Source organism: Hyperolius riggenbachi, chromosome 7 (genome assembly GCF_040937935.1).
Source record: "Hyperolius riggenbachi isolate aHypRig1 chromosome 7, aHypRig1.pri, whole genome shotgun sequence".
NCBI classification, from domain to species: Eukaryota; Metazoa; Chordata; class Amphibia; order Anura; family Hyperoliidae; genus Hyperolius; species Hyperolius riggenbachi.
Genome location: NC_090652.1, coordinates 193891869 through 193919699, shown reverse-complemented (window position 1 = coordinate 193919699; position 27831 = coordinate 193891869). Strand labels below are relative to the sequence as shown.

General features: G+C 43.6%; 1 protein-coding gene across 1 annotated transcript in view; it reads right to left on the bottom strand.

The window, feature by feature from the left end:
- The window catches only part of PLEKHM3 (pleckstrin homology domain containing M3), a 436952-nt gene that overhangs the window by 101762 nt on the left and 307359 nt on the right, over positions 1-27831 (bottom strand). The window contains exon 7 of the mRNA XM_068244963.1: positions 2609-2766. Coding sequence (XP_068101064.1) covers positions 2609-2766 — 158 coding nt within the window. The remainder of the gene's footprint in view (positions 1-2608; positions 2767-27831) is intronic.

Here is a 27831-nt window from a genome sequence, read left to right as displayed (position 1 = left end):
TCACCAGCCCCTCTGGTGAGGTCTCGCCAAACTATTAGTTACTGTACTCTATTACGGTTTCTGTATCTGATAGTACGTAGCCATCTCCTCTGGAAGGTCTGGCCGTACTTATCAGTGCCTTGTAGCTAGTGCCAGCCAGCACCTTTGTAGGGGCCTAGCCTTTATTAGTTTCAGCTAGTGCCAGCCAGCACCTCTGAAGGGGTCTAGCCTGATTGGTTTCTGAGGCTCATCAGCTCCACTGATGAGCACTCGTTATATATTCATTATTCTCACCAGCTCCACTGGTGAGGTGTTGCTTAGTGACGGATAGCACCTTCCCAGCTCCTCTGGAAGGTTAAGCCAAAACTATCCGAGTCACTTGTACTACCTTTCCAGCTCCACTGGAAAGGTCTAGCGTAGCTTCTCTTGCTACCTGATTAACTAGTTCCTTGCCAGCTCCTCTGGTAAGGACTAGTTAGTCTATTTCTGTACTCTCTGTTGGTACCCTTCTCAGCTCCACTGGGGAGGTTTGGTCTAATCTATTCAGTCGGTGTACTGATAGTACCTTACCTGCTCCTCTGGTAAGGTCTTGCAAACTATTAAAGTTACGGTTGCACCAAGCACTACACACTCAGCTCCTTGTGCTGCTATACTAGTATTATTGGTGATTCTGCAGATCACACATAATCAGGTATAGCGTCTGTATTATTGGTGATTCTGCAGATCACAAAATAATCAGACATCTGAGTTGCGACACCCAACAGTTACAAATAGCCTCTGCCGGCTTTTCTCTGGGTAGAGGTGATGTTGGTTTTCCAAGTCAGGCCAAAGGAGATGGTAGTGCCCAAGAGGCATGCACAGGGGACTATTTCAACTTCCAAGTCATTGATGCAGATTGGAGGTGGGGGGGGGGGGGCGCGCTTCCTAAAGTCAACAACCACCTCAACGTTTTTTGTGGTGTTGAGTACCAGGCCATTCTCCCTGCACCAGTGGAAAATTCTGTCAACCTGGTGGCGGTACTCGCGCTCATCATTTTTGGTGATGAGGCTGACAATGGTGGTGTCGTCAGCGAACTTGATCAATTTGACAGAGTCTGCCGTGGATCTGCAGTTGTTCGTATACAGGGAGAATAGAAACGCAGACAGTACACATTCTAGAGGGCCCCTGTGTTGGTGATCCTTGGTTGTGAGAGGATAGAGCCTAGTTTAACGGCCTGGCATCTGTTACTGAGGAAGTCTGTGATCCACAGGCACAGGGTAGGGTGGACCTCGAGCGCAGCAAGGTTCTTCTGAAGTATTTGGGGGCTGATTATGTTAAACACCGAGCTAAATTCAAGGAGGAGGATTCTGTCGTATGAGTCCAGTTTATCCAGGTGGTCGTTGACGAGCACCATACATATGTTTATGGCGTCGTCAGTGGACCGGTTTGCTCTGTACGCAAACTGGAAGGGGTCCAGCAGCGACTCTGTGGAAGTTTTTAGGAGGGGCAAGACCGCACTTTCAAAAGTTTTCATGATGACAGAAGTGAGGTCGTAGATGCCCTGTTTTTTGGGGACAGGGATGATGGTTGAACTTTTGAAACATGCTGGGACTTTGCCTTTATGAAGCGATTTGGTGAAGATGGAGGAGAGAACCAAAGTGAGCTGCTGTGCACACAATTTCAAGCAGGCTGGCAGCACTCTCTCTGGGGGCTTTCCGAGCATTTATTCTTGACAGGTGCTGCAGAACATTGTCCTCGTTCACAGCCAGAGGGGGAAGGTTTGGATCCTGGACATCTGAAGCAGAGGAGAGGGCAGGTGACTCTGGTGGCCCTGCGGATACCACCTGGTTCTCGAATCTGCAGTAGAAGTTGCTGAGGCTCTCAGCGAGCTCAGCGCTAGGAGCTGCGTGCTGGTGGGGGGGGGGGGGGGAAGTCTTGTAGTTAGTGGTGGCCTTAAGCCCTTTCCACCTGCTGCCATTTTTCTGCACCCCAGCTACTATGTTTTTGTGTTTGCGCATTCTTGAGTCACTTGGCCTTGTTTCCACATCAGACGTATGGCTTTTTCTAGCCAGACTTCTACAGACAGTAGATGGGTGAACCTAGGTCCCACTGGTTTCTGACATTTCGGAGCTGATGGCACAACTGGATTTTGAAGGTTAATAAGTTTGATGTGTATTTCATTTGCTGCAACTTCCTTGGCCGACCACTGTGTCTACAATCTTTGTGCTTCTTCAAAAGAGTTTGAACAACACATCTGCTTTGAAATCTTTGTCTAGGAGAGACCTTGCTGATGCAGTATTGATTTGATTAGATTTTACTTTTGTCTGCTCGCTTTTCATTTCATGAATGGATAACAATATACAATCATTATTTATATTTCTGAAAGCATTCATTGCTAACAGCATTTTTTCACACCTGTCTAAACTTTTTCACAGTACAAACTAACTCTCTCTATATATACTGCATATACTATATAATGTATATATATATATATATATATATATATATATATATATATATATATATATATATATATATATATATACATACATACAGAGAGAGAGAGAGGGATATTTTATTTTTATTTTCTTTCTTATGACAGTCAATAAACCATTTTAGGTAACGTTCATGACACAGAATAACAAGATACCTGCTGGTAGAATTCTCTTCAAAAGGGTACAGGATCTCTCCATTATTACATATTTCACAGATGAAGCCTTTCTGACTACAGAGACTGCAGCTATAAACATGAGATGTGGCAAATTTTATCACTTTCATGAGAAAGGGAGCCAACTTGCCTTCCACAACCTGTGTAAATAAAACACAAATGATGTTTTAATGTTTTTGTAAGTTGTAGAAAACAATTGGTTAAAGTAGAAAACAATTTATTTAATTTCCAAATTAATGATGATCTTTAGATTATGGCATGATTTGTATCTGTCACATTCATATTTAAAGGGCTCCTGAACTGATACTATTTCATTTAATAAAACTACACATGACAGCGTGTATAGTGTGGTGTAATTATACTTACCGTATATACTCGCAAGCAAGCCGACCCGCATGTAAGCCGACCCCCCCACTTTTACCCCATAAAACAGGAAAAAATGATTGACCCTCATATAAGCCGGGGGTAGGAAACGCTGGCCGCGTGATCCCCCCAGTATGTCCCAGTATAGCTAGTATAGTGCCCAGTATGGGTAGGTAGTGCCTCAGTATAGCTAGTATAGTGCCCAGTATAGCTAGTATAGTGCCCAGTATAGGTAGGTAGTGCTCAGTATAGCTAGTAAAATGCCCCAGTATAGCTAGTATAGTGCTCAGTATAGCTAGTATAGTGCTCAGTATAGTGCTCAGTATAGCTAGTATAGTGCTCAGTATAGCTAGTATAGTGCTCAGTATAGCTAGTGAAGTGCCCCAGTTTAGCTAGTATAGTGCTCAGTATAGCCAGTATAGTGCTCAGTATAGCCAGTATAGTGCTCAGTATAGCCAGTATAGTGCTCAGTATAGCCAGTATAGTGCTCAGTATAGCCAGTATAGTGCTCAGTATAGCTAGTGAAGTGCCCCAGTTTAGCTAGTATAGTGCTCAGTATAGCTAGTATAGTGCTCAGTATAGCTAGTATAGTGCTCAGTATAGCCAGTATAGTGCCCCATTATAGCTAGTATAGTGCCCCAGTATAGCTTGTATAGTGCCCCAGTATAGTCAGTATAGTGCCCCAGTATAGCTTGTATAGTGCCCCAGTATAGCTTGTATAGTGCCCAATATAGCTAGCATAGTGCCCCATATAGCTAGCATAGTGCCCCAGTATGGGTAGGTGGGTGGGTAGGTGCTGTCCCTCCCCGCTCCCCCCGCGGCCGCCGCTGCTATTACCTTAGGCGGCGCCGCTTCCTCTATCCCCGTCCTCCTCCGGTAACTAATTCACAGCAGCGCGCCCCTCGCTGCTGTGATGACGCAGGAAACCATAGAGAGCGGTTCCCATAGTAACGGCCGCTCTCTATGGTTTCCTCCGTCATCACAGCAGCGAGGGGCGCGCTGCTGTGAATTAGTAGTTACCGGAGGAGGACAGGGATAGAGGAAGCGGCGCCGCCTAAGGTAATAGCAGCGGCGGCCGCGGGGGGATCGGGGAGGGACAGCACCTACCCACCCATGACTCGCAAGCAAGCCGACCCCCCAACTTTTGGCCCACTTTTGGGGGGTCAAAAATTCGGCTTGCTTGCGAGTATATACGGTACCTGTCCTCCAGTTTGTGTTTGTTTTCCTCAACTGCGCCACACTGCCCATTGATCATGGCTCAAACTGGAGACAGTCGCGTGGAGGATGAAGGAGTGGGACATGCTTTGTCCTCATGTGCTCCCTGTGATTTCGTACTATTCGGCTGTACCATGGTGGGAAATGTTCTGAACAAACATACTTACAGTGGGATGCGAAAGTTTGGGAAACCTTCTTAATTTTCATGATTTTCCTGTATAAATCGTTGGTTGTTACAATAAAAAATGTCAGGTAAATATATAATATAGGAGACACACACAGAGACATTTGAGAAGTGAAGTGACGTTTATTGGATTCACAGAAAGTGTGGAATAATTGTTTAAACAAAACTAGGCAGGTGCATAATTTTGGGCACTACAAAAAGGAAATTAAATCAATATTTAGTAGATCCTCCTTTTGCAGAAATTACAGCCTCTAAACGCTTCCTCTAGGTTCCAATGAGAGTCTGGATTCTGGTTGAAGGTATTTTGGACCATTCTTCTTTACAAAACATCTCTAGTTCATTCAGGTTTGATGGCTTCCGAGCATGGACAGCACTCTTTAACTCATACCACAGATTTGAAAATATAAACAATTTATAAATAAGGAACACGCGCTAGTGATAATGATTTAATCTATAAAATTATCATGTACATAGATAAAATGCTAAAAAAACCACACCTATAACAAAACACTCATGCCTTTCATACTATTCACAATCATACCATAAATTCATCAGGTGTATCAAAAACCTCTTCCTAACAACCTGAGCTAATTAAGATCTACACCTAGACTCTAGATTGCTTGTTGGCAGTCCTTAATAGCATATGATTCCTGGAGCATAGAAAAAAGGCTTTTTTCTTTTCTTTCTTTCTTTCCAGCAACTATTCCAAAAATAGATCGTATATTAAGATCCTATTCATGAGAAGAGTTGATCAATTTTGTGCAATAAACAGGTGTCAGTTCCAACAGTGCATCACTCAGCCTCAGTGGATTCAGCCCGTTTGATATGTGCTGTCAGTTTTTCACACAGGCATCTTTTAAGACTTTATAAGTCACACTGCATAGATCAGCCTCAGTGGATTCAGCCCGTTTCATATGTGCTAACAGTCTCGTTTACAAGCGCTTTTTCAAGCGTGACTTTACAGCAAACTATGTTCAATCAGAGTACCTCTATGTCTTAGAAGCTCCTCTCCCCGATCTTCAAGCTATAGACTCAGCCGGGTACTTCAGAGCTCCCTTTTCCGTTCAGCTCTCGGCGATGCTTGGTCGCATACGTCACTTCCTGCTGACAAGTTCAGTGTGACGCCCGCTGTCTGTTCCAGCAAGCCGTAAGCTGCTCTTTCTGGTGACGTCACCTTAAAGCAATAGGATCCTTTGATGTGCAAATGGTCGCTAAGCGCTATTGCGGCCAGTTTAGTTCCTAAATGCTCCAGAAACGGTTTATTCAGTTACGAGAGAACCTCTACGCGTTTCAGCTATAATACGTTAGCCTTCTTCAGGAGGATTGATTTTACTCGACATAGTTCATCCACTTAAATAGGTTTTTGCCTGCTCCACCACCCATGTGCAGGTTTATCTCCGCCCACCTCATCATTATGCAAAGTGTGGGTTTATGCAAGTACTTAGCTCATTTTGGCACCTCACAGCTTTTCTTATGCAGATTTATCAACACCCACCTCATCATTATGCACATGTGGGTTTATGCAAATCCTTATACTACCTCTATGACATCTCACAGCTTATCATGTGCATATTTATCTTCACCCTTCTCATCAATATGCAAATGTGGGTTTATGCAGATATTTTACTCATAACTTATCATACCACCATCACAGCAATCCATGCATAATTCTACTCCTTTCATCAATCATGCCTATTGTTTGAATGTATAGTCATTCATTAAAAAAAGCGAATGTTTCCATCTCGCTATTTAATCCTTTTGGCATCAATGTGTCCAGCTGAAAGATCCATCTGGATTCATTCCTAGACATTTTCCTAATAAAATCACCCCCCCTCGGACTCCTCTTTATCACTTCTAAACCAAAAAAGATTGTACCTTTCAAACTTCCATTATGTCTCTCTTTATAATGGTTAGAAAGTGGGTGTTTCTCATTTTTCTTAAGTATATTTTTAAAATGTTCCCCTATACGTGTATGCAATACTCTCTTTGTTCTTCCAACATATCTTTTATGACAGGGACATTGGATACAATATATGACCCCCTTCGTATTGCATGTTATGGAGTCTTTAATTTTAAAGGACACCCCAGCCGGTGTGATGACTTCAGTGACTTTTCCAGGATTATGTGTCATTCTGCAGTTATTGCAGAATCCACATCTTTTAAAACCCTGTTGTCCTTTTAATATCATTGACATATCTCCTTTATTAATTTCATTAGCAGATGTGGCAATAGAAAGGCCCACATTAGGGGCTCTTTTAAAAATTAGTTTTGGGTTCTCTGGTAATATTTCCCCCAGAATTTTATCCTCCTTCAATACGTTCCAGTGTTTCCGGACAATTCCAGATATCACCCTGGATTGTGATGTGTATTGAAGGACCATGGAAAAGTCACTCCCGTCCCACTCTGTTTTAGTTTTTGGGGCTAATAAGTCTTCTCTTTTCTTACATGCAATCACCCTTCTAGATTCCTCTATCTGTCTTTTGGGGTAACCTTTTTCAAGGAGGCAGTTCTCGAGATTCTCCGCTTCTTCGAAGCGGAGAATCTCGAGAACTGCCTCCTTGAAAAAGGTTACCATGGTCCTTCAATACACATCACAATCCAGGGTGATATCTGGAATTGCATAATCCTGGAAAAGTCACTGAAGTCATCACACCGGCTGGGGTGTCCTTTAAAATTAAAGACTCCATAACATGCAATACGAAGGGGGTCATATATTGTATCCAATGTCCATGTCATAAAAGATATGTTAGAAGAACAAAGAGAGTATTGCATACACGTATAGGGGAACATTTTAAAAATATACTTAAGAAAAATGAGAAACACCCACTTTCTAACCATTATAAAGAGAGACATAATGGAAGTTTGAAAGGTACAATCTTTTTTGGTTTAGAAGTGATAAAGAGGAGTCCGAGGGGGGGTGATTTTATTAGGAAAATGTCTAGGAATGAATCCAGATGGATCTTTCAGCTGGACACATTGATGCCAAAAGGATTAAATAGCGAGATGGAAACATTCGCTTTTTTTAATGAATGACTATACATTCAAACAATAGGCATGATTGATGAAAGGAGTAGAATTATGCATGGATTGCTGTGATGGTGGTATGATAAGTTATGAGTAAAATATCTGCATAAACCCACATTTGCATATTGATGAGAAGGGTGAAGATAAATATGCACATGATAAGCTGTGAGATGTCATAGAGGTAGTATAAGGATTTGCATAAACCCACATGTGCATAATGATGAGGTGGGTGTTGATAAATCTGCATAAGAAAAGCTGTGAGGTGCCAAAATGAGCTAAGTACTTGCATAAACCCACACTTTGCATAATGATGAGGTGGGCGGAGATAAACCTGCACATGGGTGGTGGAGCAGGCAAAAACCTATTTAAGTGGATGAACTATGTCGAGTAAAATCAATCCTCCTGAAGAAGGCTAACGTATTATAGCTGAAACGCGTAGAGGTTCTCTCGTAACTGAATAAACCGTTTCTGGAGCATTTAGGAACTAAACTGGCCGCAATAGCGCTTAGCGACCATTTGCACATCAAAGGATCCTATTGCTTTAAGGTGACGTCACCAGAAAGAGCAGCTTACGGCTTGCAGGAACAGACAGCGGGCGTCACACTGAACTTGTCAGCAGGAAGTGACGTATGCGACCAAGCATCGCCGAGAGCTGAACGGAAAAGGGAGCTCTGAAGTACCCGGCTGAGTCTATAGCTTGAAGATCGGGGAGAGGAGCTTCTAAGACATAGAGGTACTCTGATTGAACATAGTTTGCTGTAAAGTCACGCTTGAAAAAGCGCTTGTAAACGAGACTGTTAGCACATATGAAACGGGCTGAATCCACTGAGGCTGATCTATGCAGTGTGACTTATAAAGTCTTAAAAGATGCCTGTGTGAAAAACTGACAGCACATATCAAACGGGCTGAATCCACTGAGGCTGAGTGATGCACTGTTGGAACTGACACCTGTTTATTGCACAAAATTGATCAACTCTTCTCATGAATAGGATCTTAATATACGATCTATTTTTGGAATAGTTGCTGGAAAGAAAGAAAGAAAAGAAAAAAGCCTTTTTTCTATGCTCCAGGAATCATATGCTATTAAGGACTGCCAACAAGCAATCTAGAGTCTAGGTGTAGATCTTAATTAGCTCAGGTTGTTAGGAAGAGGTTTTTGATACACCTGATGAATTTATGGTATGATTGTGAATAGTATGAAAGGCATGAGTGTTTTGTTATAGGTGTGGTTTTTTTAGCATTTTATCTATGTACATGATAATTTTATAGATTAAATCATTATCACTAGCGCGTGTTCCTTATTTATAAATTGTTTATATTTGATTTTTGAGGGTCTTGGGATTCCCTCTTTGGAACTTGCAGCTTAGGTGTTCTAGTCTCCTTAGCGCCAACTTCTGCTAACAAGATTTGAAAATATATTCAGGTCTGGGGACTGAGATGGCCATTCCAGAATGCTGTACTTGTTTCTCTGCATGAATGCCTTAATGGATTATGAGCAGTGTTTAGGGTTGTTGTCTTTCTTAAAGATCCAGCCCCGGCACAGCTTCAGCTTTGTCACTGATTCCTGGACATTGGTCTCCAGAATCTGCTGATACTGAGTGGAATCCATGCGTCCCTCAACTTTGAGAAGATTCCCAGTCCCTGCACTGCCCACACAGCCCCACAGCATGATGTAACCACCACCATATTTTACTGTAGGCAGCAGGTGTTTTTCTTGGAATGCAGGGTTGATCTTCCTCCATGCATAACGCCCCTTGTTATGCCCAAATAACTAAATTTTAGAATCATCAGTCCACAGCACCTTATTCCAAAATGAAGCTGGCTTGTCCGAATGTGCTTTAGCATACCTCAAGCGGCTCTGTTTGTGCTGTAGGCAGAGAAAGGGCTTCCTCTGCATCACTCTTGTATACAGCATCTCCTTGTGTAAAGTGCGCCGAATGGTTGAACGATGCACAGTGACTCCATCTGCAGCAAGATGATGTTGTAGGTCTTTGGTGCTGGTATGTGGGTTGACTCTGACTGTTCTCACCATTCATGTGTATCTGAGATTTTTCTTGGTCTGTCACTTCGAGCCTTAACCTGAACTGAGCGCGTGGTCTTCCATTTCCTCAATATGTCCCTAACTGTGGAAACAGACAGCTGAAACCTTTGAGACAGCTTTCTGTATCCTTCCCCTAAATCAAGATGGTGGAAAATATTTGTCTTCAGGTCATTTGAGAGCTGTTTTGAGACCCCCATGTTGCTACTCTGCAGAGAACATTAAAAGAGGAGGGAAACTTACAATTGACCCCCTTAAATACTCTTTCTCATAATTGGATTCACCTGTGTATGTAGGTCAGGGGTCACTGAGCTTACCAAGCCAATTTGAGTTCCAATAATTAGTTCTACAAGTTTTGGAATCACAAAAATGACAACAGTGCCCAAATTTATGCACCTGCCTAATTTTATTTAAACAATTATTGCACACTTTCTGTAAATCAAATCACTTCTCAAATATCACTGTGTGTGTCTCCTATATTATATATTTAACTGGTATTTTTTATCGTAACAACCAATGATTTATACAAGAAAATCATGAAAATTAACAAGGTTGCCCAAACTTGCGCATCCCACTGTAAATGCCCCTCATGCACAAAAGAAGGACAAAGCAGCGTAAACAGGACAGGAGCCCACCCAAATGAGAGGACAGGTTAGTATAAGGACCCCATACTACACACTCTGCAGTATGTACTTTTAAAAAAATAGTGACAATTCAGGCACTCTTTAATTAAATAACCGACCAAACTTCATAAATCCACAATGTACGTTTATAAACTTTTTTCTCTCTTCTTTTTAAAATGGTACTAGCCAACAGTTTGTTGATCCTGGCACAGAAGTAGGTTTTGTTGTGTGTTAAATATACCGTACATTGAAGGAAAAAAAAAAAGATTTAGCACATAATTTGGTATTGAAATGTTTTTTCTGTTAATCCAGAATTCTAACAACTGGCACTCTCAAGTAATCGGAAATTACCCAGGGGCCATGGGAATATCCTCTCTCCCTCGATTTCTGTTTTGCAAGACAGCACACAATGGAAAAGAAAAACCAGAGTTCTGTGTACCATACTCTTCTCTCCTTACAGCTACCGGCTGTGCTGTAGCTCCCTCATTTGCTTCTTATGGGTCCAATTCACTTTTTCTCCTATCAGCCTGTACTTCTGCTGTCGCTTTTGAGATGGGCCATAGAGTTTGTATCACTCACCCTGGTCCGTTCCTGGAGTTGGGAGACATGTCTGTTACAGCCACTAGTGGCTAATTTCAATTATATGGCAGGAAATGTAGCATTTAGGGAACAGCACTGTGGTTTCAGGGTTCAAAACATGTTGTGGGTAGAGGTATGGTTGGTCTATCATTCAGACTATCTTTTATTGCTTCCTATGGGAGAGATGTGAGACTTGGGGATAGAATCATAATTAAAACAGTGCAACTGCAGCTTTGTGGGAGAACAAAGACTGTCTCCCCAAAATTCTGCAAACAGGTTTTAAGGCCTTATTGTCTGAATAAGTGTCCATGTGAATGTTTTGTTTCTTTGCCTAAATGCTTCAGCACTGAAATGCTTGCACCTCTGTTGTTGAAGAGGTACATCTCAAAAAGTTGAAGGGGAACCTCTCAAAAAGTTGAAGGGGCATTACTAATCTTGCCAGTGCTATAGTACTTAGTCAGAGGACTGTAGTGCATGGGACTGAAATAGTTTCCTGGATCCTATGTTAAGACACACCAGAATAAAGAATCAACACAAGACAAACATTTTGCATGGGGGAGCTGAAAGCATTATTTTCAGAATTTCTTTCACTCAAACACTTCAGGAAAACACAAAGTGACATGAGGCAGCCAGTATATAAGTCAGGTGATGCCGGGACTGAGCACATATCCTGTTTTTCCTTTGTTTGCAGTTCATTTTGTTCACAGTTTTAATAATATATCAGACACTAAATAAAACATTTGTTTTACATTTTTAAGTTCATGGTATGTAGGATGGAATTTCCTGCAAATATACAGGCAAAACAATGTAAACAATTTTAGTAAATGCAATGATAGCAGATGTATAACTGTGAATAGCCCTAAATAGATGCCATTATTAAACATACACACAAAAAAGTGAGAACTACAAACAAGTCAAAACATCCTTTATTTTCATTCTTTTAAGCACATTCATTATCTTTATACATAGTTTTATCAACACAGCTATCTACCCAAAGAAGACTATCATACAAACATCAGCTGAAGAGCTCAAATACAAGTTCTAGCCTAGTGTCAAAACCCACTTCAGACAAATCTGAGAAAGCAAGATAACCAGCACTTCAATGCAACAATGTGTATAAAATGTTTCCCATTCATATAAACATCTATTAATTGCTCTGAAAAACGTTTACATCAGACAAGAAGATCAATAGAATGCATAGATGCATGTTAATAATGCGGCTCTCTTTCATCTTTTGTGTGGTGATTCAGGTGCCAGCTTCACTGCGATTCCCAAGGTTCACAATAGTAAAAGACCAACATGAGTGGCAATGAGCACCATAAAATGTACACTCTATCCATACAGCTGCACTGCCTTTGGTTGGATAACAGTATATTGCAACTGCTTAACCTCAACAACACTTTACGCATTTGTTATCACAATAAACCAACATGAGACATTAAAAAGAACTAAATAGACATGATGACAAAGTGTCTTTCATCCTTTTATGTAATACGCCAACAGATGAGATTACCAACAATGTTGCAAGTGTTCATTCCAAGAAATGTAACAGCACAAAGGTGTTGATGTTTCTGAATTACCATACATGTCCCACCTATCAGCATTGGTTATAAATACATTTATTGTAGAAAGTATTTTCCATATATTTAATCAGAGTAAATAGTAGTTCACACATATCACATTTCTTATTCTTTCGGCACTGCAGTCCTTTTTGGACCTATCAGATGCTTTAAATGTAGTTTTTTATTCTGCTCTTGTTCATTTGTTTAAAAGGGCAGGGTGGTTTATGTGGCAACAGGACCTGTGGACCTCCCTTGGACGAGAAAGGAAGATTTAAACATGTTTGCTTCAATAGTTACATACAGTTCTTTAGGGGCCAGGAATGTTTTGCTGGATACAAATTTAACCACTTCGCATCCAGACCTTTTTTCCCCTTTTCGACCAGAGCAGTTTTAACGTCTTAGCTATGTCCCTATTTAATCAGCCATAGCTTTATCCCTACTCATCTACTAACACCTAAATGACCTATATATTGCTTTTTTCAAGACAAACTAGACTTTCATTGGCGGGTACTTTGTCCCAAGAAAAAAATACATTATCTCTCAGTTTTCACCAATTCCAGTTAAAAAAAATAAAAAGCGCTACAGTAGATAAAAACCATGCCACCAGCTTTTTGTCTCCCCAGTATAGATAGCCAGTTTTTTGTCTCCCCAGTATAGATAGCCAGATTTGTCTCTAGTATCAGCCCTTCCCAAGTATAGCCAGATAGGTCCCCAATATCAGGGCAACCCCCCCCCCCCCCCCCCCCAGTGTAACCAAATGTGTACCCTGCATTTGCCACCTCCCAGTGTAGACAGACAGATGTGCCCCCAGGATTAGTGCCCCTCATTATAGCCAGATGTGTCCCCAGGATAAGTGTTCCCCATTACAGCCAGATGTGCCCCCAGTATTAGGTTATCTTCAGCCAGGATAACCAGATGTGCCCCCATTATCCATTCCCCCAAAGTTACCCAGATGTTCCTCAGTGAAATGTAACCCCCCCTTTCTGATGTCCTGAGCCCCGTAATTTGGTTGCCAGATGTGCTACAGCTGCAGGATGGTTTCAGGAACCAGGTTAGGTAATACAGGCTGTTTTCAGCTGCTTTTTTCTAGTGATCTGGTCATGGAGGGGGAGAGATGAATGATCACTGCAGCTGGCTACTGCAGTGATCATTCAACCGTGTGTGGGGGGTGTCTCTAATTGGAATAAAGGGAACATGTTCCCTTTCACCAATTAGTACTGCAGCTGGAAGTGTCTGGGGTGCACACGGGAGCGCACCTGATCATGCACAGCTGTAAAAACAAACAAAATCTAATATCTACATCCTTGTGGGTTTGATGAATTCATAGAGAATGTAGATATACTGTAGTGGTGGGAAAAGTGGTTAAATGTTCATAATCTTTAATGTCATGATCTGATGCTCTCCTGAGGAACTGAACAGATGTGTCACAATACGCAGAAAGAACATTATCATTTTAGTTTGTTAAAAAAAGGGGGAAAATTATCATTAATTCATACATTGTACTTTTTTTATATTTAGAGTTGTAATCATGTCTTATATTGTAACTAGTACTGTATTGTGGGTTTACTTTTTTTATACATTTTTGTATTCCTATGTAGTTCATATAGGTATTTTTTGCACTCTTTGCACAAAGCATGTCCACAAATTGTATGTTCCACTTTTTGTATGGAACTCATGTGAAATTTTTACACTAAAATGGTATTTTAAAATAATTAAAGGTCCTCAATTTTCCATTTATACAATTGTGGGCACAGTACCCTTTTTTGGCCACTAGATGGCGTCTAGATATGCATGACCATGTGTCATATTATTTGCAATAGCAAACTCTTGTTAGTAATAGGCACAGGCATAAATTATGACGCGTGGCATGCATTTTTTCATGCGTATATGCGTAATTTGACGCATATAGACTTGGAACGTGGACAAATTACCATCATGAAATTAGCTTGTTTTGCATCATTTGAAGATGCCTGCTTTGAATACACCATACATTGTCTTATATATATATATGTATATATATATATATATATATATATATATATATATATATATATATATATATATATATATATATATATATATATATACAATTCAATGTAACAGGACCTGGCAAAGGACCCAGTTAAGCCTCCCATTTGGTGCAGGCATTTGGTATATTACATTGAGTAAGTTCTCCTGTGAATGTATACAAGTTGGAAAGTAGTTTAGTTGGCCTGTTAAGTTAAAGCATAACATTAACTTTTAAATTTGTTCCCAATCTAATCTTTCCTCCCTTTGCTGCTAAGCTGTTTATGTAACTTTGGATTTCAAGCTTGCACCAAACTGAAATGTGTTCATTTACTAAATTTCTCTTCAGAATATCCAATAAATGAGTGTTTACATCTAATTCATTGGATAGAAGCCATTTGATTGATAGAGCATGGTGCAAAGTCAAGTTTTTTTCTTTTTTTACCATTAAAGTTTATTAAAAGAAATAAACATAGATTAGCACAAATGTAAAATGCTGCAAATAAGCAACAGAGAAACAGAATATCTGCAAAATACAGTTTACAGATGCCCCGTATAAAAACATGGACTATAGCACAGCAAATCTAGGTAAGGAAAAAAACAAAACATTAGCCATATCAATAAAAACTGGAGAAAACTGTAAGATTAACAACATACGTAATCAAAAATCAAAATAGAAGAAAAAGGAAAAAAAGGAAAAAGAAAGAGAAAAAATTGAATGAATAAGAAAAACAGCACCTATGGGACCTCATCAGGTGTTCATAATTCGTTTATAATCATCAGAATACTGAAACTCAATCCAGGCTGCCCAAGTGAGATTGTATTGCTCTGTCTTATCTAAAGAGAAGAGTATGAGGCATTCCATAGTTTCTATAGCATCCACCCTACTAAACCATTGTTTAACAGTAAGTGGAAGTGGAGATTTCCAGTGTATTGGTATTAAGGTCCGTGCAGCATTAACTAAATGCCAAGTGAGGGTTTCTTATATGATTTGATGGGAGCCCAAAGTATCATGCAGTAAAACAGCACCAGGAGAAAAACACACCTTACAACAAGTCATCTGTTCAATAAGTGCATGTACACCTTTCCAGTAGGATTGAAGTAAAGGGTAGGACCAAAATATATGGAGGATATCCCCACAACTAGTCCCACAATGCCAGCATGTATTAGGCACCGAAGTGAATATTCAATGTAAAACTGTAGGCGTCCTATACCATCGTGATAATATTTTATAACCTATCTCCTGAGTATTAACTTTTAGGAACCCTTATTTAAGGAAAAAAAACCTTCTTCTACTGGTCTTCATCTATATTTTTTTCCAAATCCTGCTCACACCTCTACTGAAATTTTAACTTATCTTTCCATGGCGGTATAAGCAATATCTGGTAGAGTTGAGAAATAAGATGATGATGTTCAGTTTTATGAGGCACCAGTGATTCAAAGGACGTCAGCGGTTTCCTTCAATCAAACTTACTCTTCAGGGAGGGTATATAAGAGCGTATTTAGAAGTACTGCCAATTTGTAATTCGCATCCCCTTAAAAAGGGCACGTCCACAAAGGACCTGATTACCACCCCCACCCTGCCGACAATAAGTAATTCAGCCTAGGGCCACCTCCTCCCAGCCAGTCCCGCAGAAAAGGAATATCAGCTGCTGATAGGAAATCGGGGTTGTCAGATAGTGGCGTCATCTTACCAGGAAAAGAAAAAAGGCCCGTAGCTAGGAAATATCTCCTCATATTCTTCACTGTAGCTGACAAAATAGGGTTACCCCATGATTTCACGACTTTGCTTGCTAGATCAGTCCAGCCCAACGCAGAAGCTGTGCAGCGCGCAGTTTCCTGTTTGACCACCACACAGTTTTTAGGTGTAACGAGATTAGACCACTCCATAACGCTACATAATTGGAAAGCCTGGTGATATTTAAATAGGTCAAAAAGACCCATACCCTCAAATTCTTCAGGCAAGGAAATGATTGAGCGTTAAATCCTAGGTGGTTTATGCCCCCAAATAAATTTGTTGTTATGTGTATGCAATTTACACAGAAAAGAGGGTGGGAGCTCAATGGGTAGACACTGGGGTTGATGCACAAAGGCTACTTATTTTTCACCTTAACTGTAAGGAGTGCTAATGCATGAGGTAAACAAATAAGGAGGGATAATTAAAAATATAAATAGATAAGGAAAGCGAAACCATGCGTTATGTCAAATAAGGAGAGCTAAATCATGAGGTATGTCAAATAAAGAGAGCTAAACCATGAATTAAGTTAGATAAGGAGAGGTAAATCATGAGTTAAGTCAATTAGGAGAGATAAATTGTGAGTTAATAAAGAAGATGAGATAATTTAACAGAAAAGCTTTGTGAATCAGCCCATTGACTAAAGTAGAGAAAGTGTGGCAGCAAATCCATTTTGACTAAGACAAACCTACCAACAGGGGCGTTTCTAGGTTCCTGGGAGATCCGGGGCAGCCCTGGGCACCAAGAGGGAATGAGTGCGCGGCACGCGTAGCTCGCCGCTGCAAAAAAATGGGCGTGGTCATGCTGTGTAAAGTGGGCGTGGTCATAGGTGGGGCCAAATGTACATGAACATAGCAGTGGAGTAACTTAAATATATTCAATAGGCAGTATTTCACATATATAAGCCCCTCACCTGGCTTCTGTCTTGTCTTCGGCTGGCTGGCCTGTGCGCTGTACTCGGCTGGTGGTTATGCTGGGCTGCCTGGCTGGTGGTTATGCTATGCTGTGCTGTGCTGGCCTGGCTGGTGGTGATGTTGGGCTGGCCTGGCTGACGGTGATGCTGTGTCAGCTTGGCTGGCGGTGATGTTGAGCCACCCTGGCTTTGCTAGTTGACTTGCTGGGGGCTTTGCTGGGCAATTTGCTGGGGGCATTTTGGGGGGCTTTGCTAGGCTGGGGGCTTTACTAGGCTTTGCTTGGCTGTATGCTTTGCTAGGCTGGGGGAGGGCTCTGCTTTGCTGGGCTGGGGCCCTGGGGCTTTGCTTGGCTGTAGATAGGTAGGTGCCTTCAGTATAGGTTAGATAGATAGGTGCCTCCAGTATAGGTTAGATGGGTAGCTGCCCCCAGCGTAGGTTAGATAGGTAGCTGCCCCCAGCGTAGGTTAGATAGGTAGCTTCATCCCAGCGTAGGATAGATAGGTAGCTGCCCCCAGCATAGGTTAGATAGGTAGCTGCCCCCAGCATAGGTTAGATAGGTAGCTGCCCCAGCGTAGGTGAGATAGGTAGCTGCCCCCAGCGTAGGTTAGATAGGTAGCTGCCCCTAGCGTAGGTTAGATAGGTAGCTTCATCCCAGCGTAGGTTAGATAGGTAGCTGCCCCCAGCATAGGTTACATAGGTAGCTGCCCCAGCGTAGGTGAGATAGGTAGCTGCCCCCAGCGTAGGTGAGATAGGTAGCTGCCCCCAGCGTAGGTGAGATAGGTAGCTGCCCCCAGCGTAGGTGAGATAGGTAGCTGCCCCCAGCGCAGGTCAGATAGGTAGCTTCCCCCAGCGTAGGTTAGATCGGTAGCTTCCCCTAGCATAGGTTAGATAGGTAGCTGCCCCCAGCGTAGTTTAGATAGGTAGCTGCCCCCAGCATAGGTTAGATAGGTAGCTGCCCCCAGCGTAGGTTAGATAGGTAGCTTCCCCCCAGCGTAGGTTAGATAGGTAGATGCCCCCAGCATAGCTTAGATAGGTAGATGTCCCCAGCATAGGTTAGATAGGTAGCTGCCCCCAGCGTAGGTTAGATAGGTAGCTTCCCCCAGTGTAGGTTAGATAGCTAGATGCCCCCAGCATAGGTTAGATAGGTAAATATGCCCCCAGTGTAGGTTAGATAGGTAGCTGCCCTCAGCATAGGTTAGATAGGTAGCTGCCCCCAGCGTAGGTTAGATAGGTAGCTTCCCCCAGCGTAGGTTAGATAGGTAGATGCCCCCAGCATAGCTTAGATAGGTAGATGTCCCCAGCATAGGTTAGATAGGTAGCTGCCCCCAGCGTAGGTTAGATAGGTAGCTTCCCCCAGTGTAGGTTAGATAGCTAGATGCCCCCAGCATAGGTTAGATAGGTAAATATGCCCCCAGTGTAGGTTAGATAGGTAGCTGCCCTCAGCGTAGGTTAGATAGGTAGCTGCCCCCAGCGTAGGTTAGATAGGTAGCTTCCCCCAGCGTAGGTTAGATAGGTAGATGCCCCCAGCATAGGTTAGGTAGGTAGCTGCCCCAGCGTAGGGTAGATAGGTAGCTGCCCCCAGCGTAGGTTAGATAGGTAGCTGCCCCAGCATAGGTTAGATAGGTAGTTTCCCCAGTGTAGGTTAGATAGGTAGTTTCCCCATTGTAGGAGGAGGGTTCTGGGCGGAGCGGCGTGGGGGATGGAGAGGGCAGTTAAAAACTCACCTCCGATCGCAGTCTCCAGCTGCTTCAGACTTCCTCCCCGGCGTAGTTCACATTGGTAACAGCGCCCCCTGTGATGACATCACAGGGGATGCTGTAACCAAGGCGACGGACGGCGGGGTGGAAGTTGGAAGCAGCTGGAGGTATCAGAGGTGAGTTTTTAACTGCCCACTCCCCCCCACCTCCTGCCCCCTCCTGCCAATCGATTGATCCGAGGCACCATGGCAACAGGTTCCAGGCCTGTGCCCCGGATCAAAGGCCCTAGCGAAGCCGATGCCTACCAAACCATATTCGGTTCTTCTTCTGTCCCCATCTCGAGAGGTCTGTCCTCAAAGTGTCACTTAAATGTTCTGGAAAAGCAGCGACTACATTATAGGAATTACCATTAGCTAAGCCATGAATTGATTGATTGGCCCTTATTGCATTTAACTATGGCTCAAGGATAAGGACATAAATCAGGGGGGAAAGGGGGCAACCCTGCCGAGTACCATTAGTGATAGCAAAAGCTCCTGACAAGAGGCCATTGGCCTTCATTTGCACTGATGGGTTAGAATAAAACAGGCCAATCCTATGCTTCATGGCTGAACCCAACCCCCAAAGCTTGACAGGATGGCGTGCATATAGTCCCACGCCACCCTGTCAAACACTTTTTCAGCATCTCAAGAGAGTAAAAAGTCCCCCCCCCTCCCCGATTTTTACCATAAGCCATGATATTCACCGATCCCATAACATTGTCCTTAGCCTCTCTCCCAGGGCTAAATCCAGACTGATCTGACCCTACATGCTCTGGAATAAATGGCAGCAATCTATTTGCCAAAATTTTAGCCAGCAATTTGGCATCCAGGTTCAGCAAAGAGATCGGCTTATAGCTAGAACAGGACTGGGGGTCCTTGTCAGGCTTAGCGATAACTGAAATGTGGGCCTCAATGAACTGCGGTGATGGAACGGTAGTGGCCGTAATAGCATTAAAGGCAGACACAAAGGCAGAAGCCAAAGTTGTCTTAAAGATTTATAATATTGAGCTGACAGACCATCCGGTCCGGGAGTTTTCCCCGCTTTAACTGCGACAGCAAGCAAGAACTCAGCAAGATCTCATGAACAGTGAGAGGGGCCTCAAGGTCCTTCATATCTGATGATGACAGGTTGAATGGTTTCGAGTATTTGGTGAAAAAATCCGCTATTTTGAGCTGTTTTGAGTTAGAGTGGTCTGTACACCCAAAGATATAACCAGCAATAAGAGAAATTGCTAAAACCTCGGGTGCAATGTTATAATCAATACCTAATATTATACACAAAAAAACATGCACACCAGTCATAGGGATTTTTAAATGCACTTCTTACTTTAATTACAGGCAGTGCAGAATTATTAGGCAAGTTGTATTTTTGAGGAATAATTTTATTATTGAACAACAACCATGTTCCCAATGAACCCAAAAAACTCCGTAATATTTTTGAAAGTAGTTTTTAGTTTTAGCTATTTTAGGGGGATAACTGTATGTGCAGGTGACTATTACTGTGCATAATTATTAGGCAACTTACCAAAAAACAAATATATACTAATTTCAATTATTTATTTTTACCAGTGAAACCAATATAACATCTCAACATTCACAAATATACATTTCTGACATTCAAAAACAAAACAAAAACAAATCAGTGACCAATATAGCCACCTTTCTTTGCAAAGACACTCAAAAGCCTGCCATCCATGGATTCTGTCAGTGTTTTGATCTGTTCACTATCAACATTGCGTGCAGCAGCAACCACAGCCTCCCAGACACTGTTCAGAGAGGTGTACTGTTTTCCCTCGTAAATCTCACATTTTATGATGGACCACAGGTTCTCAATGGGGTTCAGATCAGGTGAACAAGGAGGCCATGTCATTAGTTTTTCTTCTTTTATACCCTTTCTTGCCAGCCACGCTGTGGAGTACTTGGACGCGTGTGATGGAGCATTGTCCTGCATGAAAATCATGTTTTTCTTGAAGGATGCAGACTTCTTCCTGTACCACTGCTTGAAGAAGGTGTCTTCCAGAAACTGGCAGTAGGACTGGGAGTTGAGCTTGACTCCATCCTCAACCCGAAAAGGCCCCACAAGCTCATCTTTGCTGATACCAGCCCAAACCAGTACTCCACCTCCACCTTGCTGGCGTCTGAGTCGGACTGGAGCTCTCTGCCCTTTACCAATCCAGCCACGGGCCCATCCATCTGGCCCATCAAGACTCACTCTCATTTCATCAGTCCATAAAACCTTAGAAAAATCAGTCTTGAGATATTTCTTGGCCCAGTCTTGACGTTTCAGCTTGTGTGTCTTGTTCAGTGGTGGTCGTCTTTCAGCCTTTCTTACTTTGGCCATGTCTCTGAGTATTGCACACCTTGTGCTTTTGGGCACTCCAGTGATGTTGCAGCTCTGAAATATGGCCAAACTGGTGGCAAGTGGCATCTTGGCAGCTGCACGCTTGACTTTTCTCAGTTCATGGGCAGTTATTTTGCGCCTTGGTTTTTCCACACGCTTCTTGCGACCCTGTTGACTATTTTGAATTAAACGCTTGATTGTTCGATGATCACGCTTCAGAAGCTTTGCAATTTTAAGAGTGCTGCATCCCTCTGCAAGATATCTCACTATTTTTGACTTTTCTGTGCCTGTCAAGTCCTTCTTTTGACCCATTTTGCCAAAGGAAAGGAAGTTGCCTAATAATTATGCACACCTGATATAGGGTGTTGATGTCATTAGACCACACCCCTTCTCATTACAGAGATGCACATCACCTAATATGCTTAATTGGTAGTAGGCTTTCGAGCCTATACAGCTTGGAGTAAGACAACATGCATAAAGAGGATGATGTGATCAAAATACTCATTTGCCTAATAATTCTGCACTCCCTGTATATATTACAATTATACAACAAATTCCAGCAAGGAATACAGCTATATACAGCTCAACAGACTGCGCATTAACCACTTGAGGACCGTGGGTTTTACCCCCCTTAAGGACCAGGCACTTTTTTTCCATTCAGACCACTGCAGCTTTCACGGTTTATTGCTCGCTCATACAACCTACCACCTAAATGAATTTTGGCTCCTTTTCTTGTCACTAATAAAGCTTTCTTTTGGTGCTATTTGATTGCTGCTGCGATTTTTACTTTTTATTATATTCATCAAAAAAGACATGAATTTTGTCAAAAAATTATTTTTTTAACTTTCTGTGCTGACATTTTTCAAATAAAGTAAAATTTCTGTATACATGCAGCACGAAAAATGTGGACAAACATGTTTTTGATTAAAAAAAACCCCATTCAGCCTATATTTATTGGTTTAGGTAAAAGTTATAGCGTTTACAAACTATGGTGCAAAAAGTGAATTTTCCCATTTTCCAGCATCTCTGACTTTTCTGAGCACCTGACATGTTTCATGAGGGGCTAGAATTCCAGGATAGTGTAAATACCCCCCAAATGACCCCATTTTGGAAAGAAGACATCCCAAAGTATTCACTGAGAGGCATAGTGAGTTCATAGAAGATATTATTTATTGTCACAAGTAAGCGGAAAATGACACTTTGTGACTAAAAAAAAAAAAAAAAAAAAAAAAAGTTTCCATTTCTTCTAACTTGCGACAAAAAAAAAATGAAATCTGCCACGGACTCACCATGCCCCTATCTGAATACCTTGAAGTGTCTACTTTCCAAAATAGGGGTCATTTGTGGGGTGTGTTTACTGTCCTGACATTTTGGGGGGTGCTAATGTTTTGGGGTGTATTTTTACACATACCCATGCTGGGTGGGAGAAATATCTCTGTAAATGACAATTGTTTGATTTTTTTTTACACACAATTGTCCATTTACAGAGATATTTCTCCCACTCAGCATGGGTATGTGTAAAAATACACCCCAAAACACATTATACTACTTCTCCTGAGTACGGCGATACCACATGTGTGGCACTTTTTTGCACCCTAACTGCGTTAAGGGGCCCAAAGTCCAATGAGTACCTTTAGGATTTCACAGGTCATTTTTGTTTCAAGACTATTCCTCACAGTTTAGGGCCCCTAAAATGTCAGGGCAGTATAGGAACCCTACTAATGACCCCATTTTAGAAAGAAGACACCCCAAGGTATTCCGTTAGGAGTATGGTGAGTTTATAGAAGTTTTTATTTATTGTCACAAGTTAGCGGAAATTGATTTTAATTGTTTTTTTTTCACAAAGTGTCATTTTCCGCTAACTTGTGACAAAAAATAAAATCTTCTATGAAATCACCATACTCCTAACGGAATACCTTTGGGTGTCTTCTTTCTAGAATGGGGTCATTTGTGGGGTTCCTATACTGCCCTGGCATTTTAGGGGCCCTAAACCGTGAGGAGTAGTCTTGAAACCTAATGTCGCAAAATGACCTGTGAAATCCTAAAGGTACTCATTGGACTTTGGGCCCCTTAGCGTACTTAGGGTGTAAAAAAGTGCCACACATGTGGTACCGCCGTACTCAGGAGAAGTAGTATAATGTGTTTTGGGGTGTATTTTTACACATACCCAGGCTGGGTGAAAGAAATATCTCTGTAAATGACAATTGTTTGATTTTTTTTACACACAATTGTCCATTTACAGAGATATTTCTCCCACCCAGCATGGGTATGTGTAAAAATACACCCCAAAACACATTATACTACTTTTCCTGAGTACGGCGGTACCACATGTGTGACACTTTTTTGCAGCCTAGGTGCGCTAAGGGGCCCAATGACCTATTCACAGGTCATTTTGAGGCATTTGTTTTCTAGACTACTCCTCGCGGTTTAGGGCCCCTAAAATGCCAGGGCAGTATAGGAACCCCACAAGTGACCCCATTTTAGAAAGAAGACACCCCAAGGTATTCCGTTAGGTGTATGGCGAGTTCATAGAAGATTTTATTTTTTGTCACAAGTTAGTTAATGACACTTTGTGAAAAAAACCCAATAAAAATCAATTTCCGCTAACTTTTGACAAAAAATAAAATCTTCTATGAACTCGTCATACACCTAACAGAATACCTTGGGGTGTCTTTTTTCTAAAATGGGGTCACTTGTGGGGTTCCTATACTGCCCTGGCATTTTACGGGCCCAAAACCGTGAGTAGTCTGGAAACCAAATGTCTCAAAATGACTGTTCAGGGGTATAAGCATCTGCAAATTTTGATGACAGTTGGTCTATGAGGGGGCGAATTTTGTGGAACCGGTCATAAGCAGGGTGGCCTTTTAGATGACAGGTGTGATGATCCGCTCAGCTGGCTGCAAGGCAGACAGCTGTTTGTCCATTCCTCTAGTCTGTGGGCTGCAGGTCTCTGGAACAGAGACCTGTCTTTCCATTGCAAGTTTCTGGTCTGTTCTCTTGCTGGGGAATTTGCATACATTCGTTATGCAAATCCCCTACCTGCCTTCTTTGATGACTGGCACTATAAGAGCTTTATGTTTCCCAGAAGGCTTTGCTGGTCATTTCCTTTCCATGGTCTGTTCCTGATGGACACTGCTGGAGTGTCAGCCATTGCTATCTAGTATAGTTAATTCCTGGGGATTGCTTTAGGCTCCCCTTCTAGCCCAGTCAGGTTGTATTATCTGTATTGCCTGTTCTGTCTTGTCTTGCCTGTTGCCATTGTCCTGTCCCTACTGTGGTCGACAGGAAATGGTTGGGATCTCTGTTCTTGGAGTATAGCTGGTGCAGCGGTTGCTACCAGCTATCTCTTCTGTTCTGTCTCCTGGGATCGCGCTAGCTACTTTTCGCTAGCGCTGGGGATCCTTCTGTTCTGTCTCCTGGGATCGCGCTAGCTACTTTTCGCTAGCGCTGGGGATCCTTCTGTTCTGTCTCGTGGGATCGCGCTAGCTACTTTTCGCTAGCGCTGGGGATCCTTCTGTTCTGTCTTCTGGGATCGCGCTAGCCACTTTTCGCTAGCGCTGGGGATCCTTCTGTTCTGCTACTCTGTACCTGGATCACGCTAGCCACTTTTCGCTAGTGCTGTGGATCCTATCTCTCGTTTGTCCCTGTTTTCGTGTGTCTGTCTTGTCCGCTACGCTTGCTGGAGGCTCGGTGAGGTAACCGTTAAGCAAGCGCTCGCGTCTTCTATTTCATGTTTGTCTGTTAATGGTTAGTTAGGCGTGCTTGTCTCTATTGTGCTTATCACGTGGAGATTGCGCATAACCGCGTGCACTGTTGCGAATGAGTGCGGTGTTCGCGGTTAGCTAGCATTTGTTGTTTTCCGTATCTCCTTATTGTATTATTTGCTGTGCCTTTGCTACCCTCGTATTCTATTCTGATCTGCCTTGTGTCACGTCTGGCGATCGCACCTCTCGCGATCGCGTTCCTATTTCGTATCTGCTGTTGTGTGTGTGCGCGGTCGCGGGGTGGCGACTGGATTGGCGCACACACATACAACCTGCCCCTTTGCTCAATCTCATTCGCAATCGCCTCTCTTGCGATTGCGTTCTGCGCTTCGTACAATTCCTGTCTGGCACTTGTGGAGGTACAGAGGATTGGTTCCTCTGCACTCCCCAGCGCAGAGGAACCTGCCAACAGGAATTTCCCTCTACAGGTGCGTAGCATCTTTTGCTGGGTGCCTGCAAATATACGCTTGTGGAGGATTTCCGCCGTCTCAGCGCACGCGTTGTGCGCTGATCATGGAGAAAGTTCCACAATCGTTACAACAGGTTGTATTGGGCCTGATCTGATGGATAGGAGTGCTAGGGGGTGACAGGAGGTGATTGATGGGTGTCTCAGGGGGTGGTTAGAGGGGAAAATAGATGCAATCAATGCACAAGGGAGGTGATCGGAAGGGGGTCTGAGGGGGATCTGAGGGTTTGGCCGAGTGATCAGTAGCCCACGCAAATTAGGGCCTGATCTGATGTTTAGGTGTGCTAGGGGGTGACAGGAGATGATTGATGGGTGTCTCAAGGTGTTATTAGAGGGGGGAATAGATGCAAGCAATGCACTGGAGAGGTGATCAGGGCTGGGGTCTGAGGGCGTTCTGAGGGTGTGGTGTGATTGAGTGCCCTAGGGGCAGATAGGGGTCTAATCTGATAGGTAGCAGTGACAGGGGGTGATTGATGGGTAATTAGTGGGTGTTTAGGGTAGAGAACAGATGTAAACAATGCACTTGGGAGGTGATCTGACGTCGGATCTGCGGACGATCTATTGGTGTGGGTGGGTGATCAGATTGCCCGCAAGGAGCAGGTTAGGGGCGGATTGATGGGTGGCAGTGACAGGGGGTGATTGATGGGTGGCAGTGACAGGGGGTGATTCATGGGTGATTGACAGGTGATCAGTGGGTTATTACAGGGAAGAAGAGATGTAAATATTGCACTGGCGAATTTATAAGGGGGGGTCTGAGGACAATCTGAGCGTGTAGGCGGGTGATTGGGTGCCTGCAAGGGGCAGATTAGGGTCTGATCTGATGGGTAACAGTGACAGGTGGTGATAGGGGGTGATTGATGGGTGATTGATGGGTAATTAGTGGGTATTTAGGGTAGAGAACAGATGTAAACACTGCACTTGGGAGATGATCTGACGTCGGATCTGCGGGCGATCTATTGGTGTGGGTGGGTGATCAGATTGCCCGCAAGGGGCAGGTTAGGGGCTGATTGATGGGTGGCAGTGACAGGGGGTGATTGATGGGTGGCAGTGACAGGGGGTGATTGATGGGTGATTGACAGGTGATTGACAGGTGATCAGTGGGTTATTACAGGGAAGAACAGATGTAAATATTGCACTGGCGAATTGATAAGGGGGGGTCTGAGGGCAATCTGAGCGTGTAGGCGGGTGATTGGGTGCCTGCAAGGGGCAGATTAGGGTCTGATCTGATGGGTAACAGTGACAGGTGGTGATAGGGGGTGATTGATGGGTAATTAGTGGGTGTTTAGGGTAGAGAACAGATGTAAACACTGCACTTGGGAGATGATCTGAAGTCGGATCTGCGGGCGATCTATTGGTGTGGGTGGGTGATCAGATTGCCCGCAAGGGGCAGGTTAGGGGCTGATTGATGGGTGGCAGTGACAGGGGGTGATTGATGGGTGGCAGTGACAGGGGGTGATTGACAGGTGATCAGTGGGTTATTACAGGGAAGAAAAGATGTAAATATTGCACTGGCGAATTGATAAGGGGGGGTCTGAGGGCAATCTAAACGTGTAGGCGCGGGATTGGGTGCCCGCAAGGGGCAGATTAGGGTCTGATCTGATGGGTAACAGTGACAGGTGGTGATAGGGGGTGATTGATGGGTGATTGATGGGTAATTAGTGGGTGTTTAGGGAAGAGAACAGATGTAAACACTGCACTTGGGAGGTGATCGGACGTCGGATCTGCGGGCGATCTATTGGTGTGGGTGGGTGATCAGATTGCCCGCAAGGGGCAGGTTAGGGGCTGATTGATGGGTGGCAGTGACAGGGGGTGATTGATGGGTGGCAGTGACAGGGGGTGATTGATGGGTGATTGACAGGTGATCAGTGGGTTATTACAGGGAAGAACAGATGTAAATATTGCGCTGGCGAATTGATAAGGAGGGGTCTGAGGGCAATCTGAGCGTGTAGGCAGGTGATTGGGTGCCCGCAAGGGGCAGATTAGGGTCTGATCTGATGGGTAACAGTGACAGGTGGTGATAGGGGGTGATTGATGGGTAATTAGTGGGTGTTTAGGGTAGAGAACAGATGTAAACACTGCACTTGGGAGGTGATCTGACGTCGGATCTGCGGGCGATCTATTGGTGTGGGTGGGTGATCAGATTGCCCGCAAGGGGCAGGTTAGGGGCTGATTGATGGGTGGCAGTGACAGGGGGTGATTGATGGGTGATTGACAGGTGATCAGGGGGATCGATGCATATAGTACACAGGGGAGGGGGGGGGGGTCTGGGGAGAATCTGAGGGGTGGGGGGGTGATCAGGAGGGAGCAGAGGGCAGTTTAAGGCATAAAAAAATAGCGTTGACAGATAGTGACAGGGAGTGATTGATGGGTGATTAGGGGGGTGATTGGGTGCAAACAGGGGTCTGGGGGGTGGGCGGGGGGGGGGGGGGTCTGAGGGGTGCTGTGGGCGATCAGGGGGCAGGGGGGAGGAAATCAGTGTGCTTGGGTGCAGACTAGGGTGGCTGCAGCCTGCCCTGGTGGTCCCTCGGACACTGGGACCACCAGGGCAGGAGGCAGCCTGTATTATACACTTTGTATGCGGCGATCCGGGTGCTAGTAACCCGCCGGCGCTTCCGAACGCCCGGCAGGTTACAGCGCGAGGTGGGCGGAGCCAGT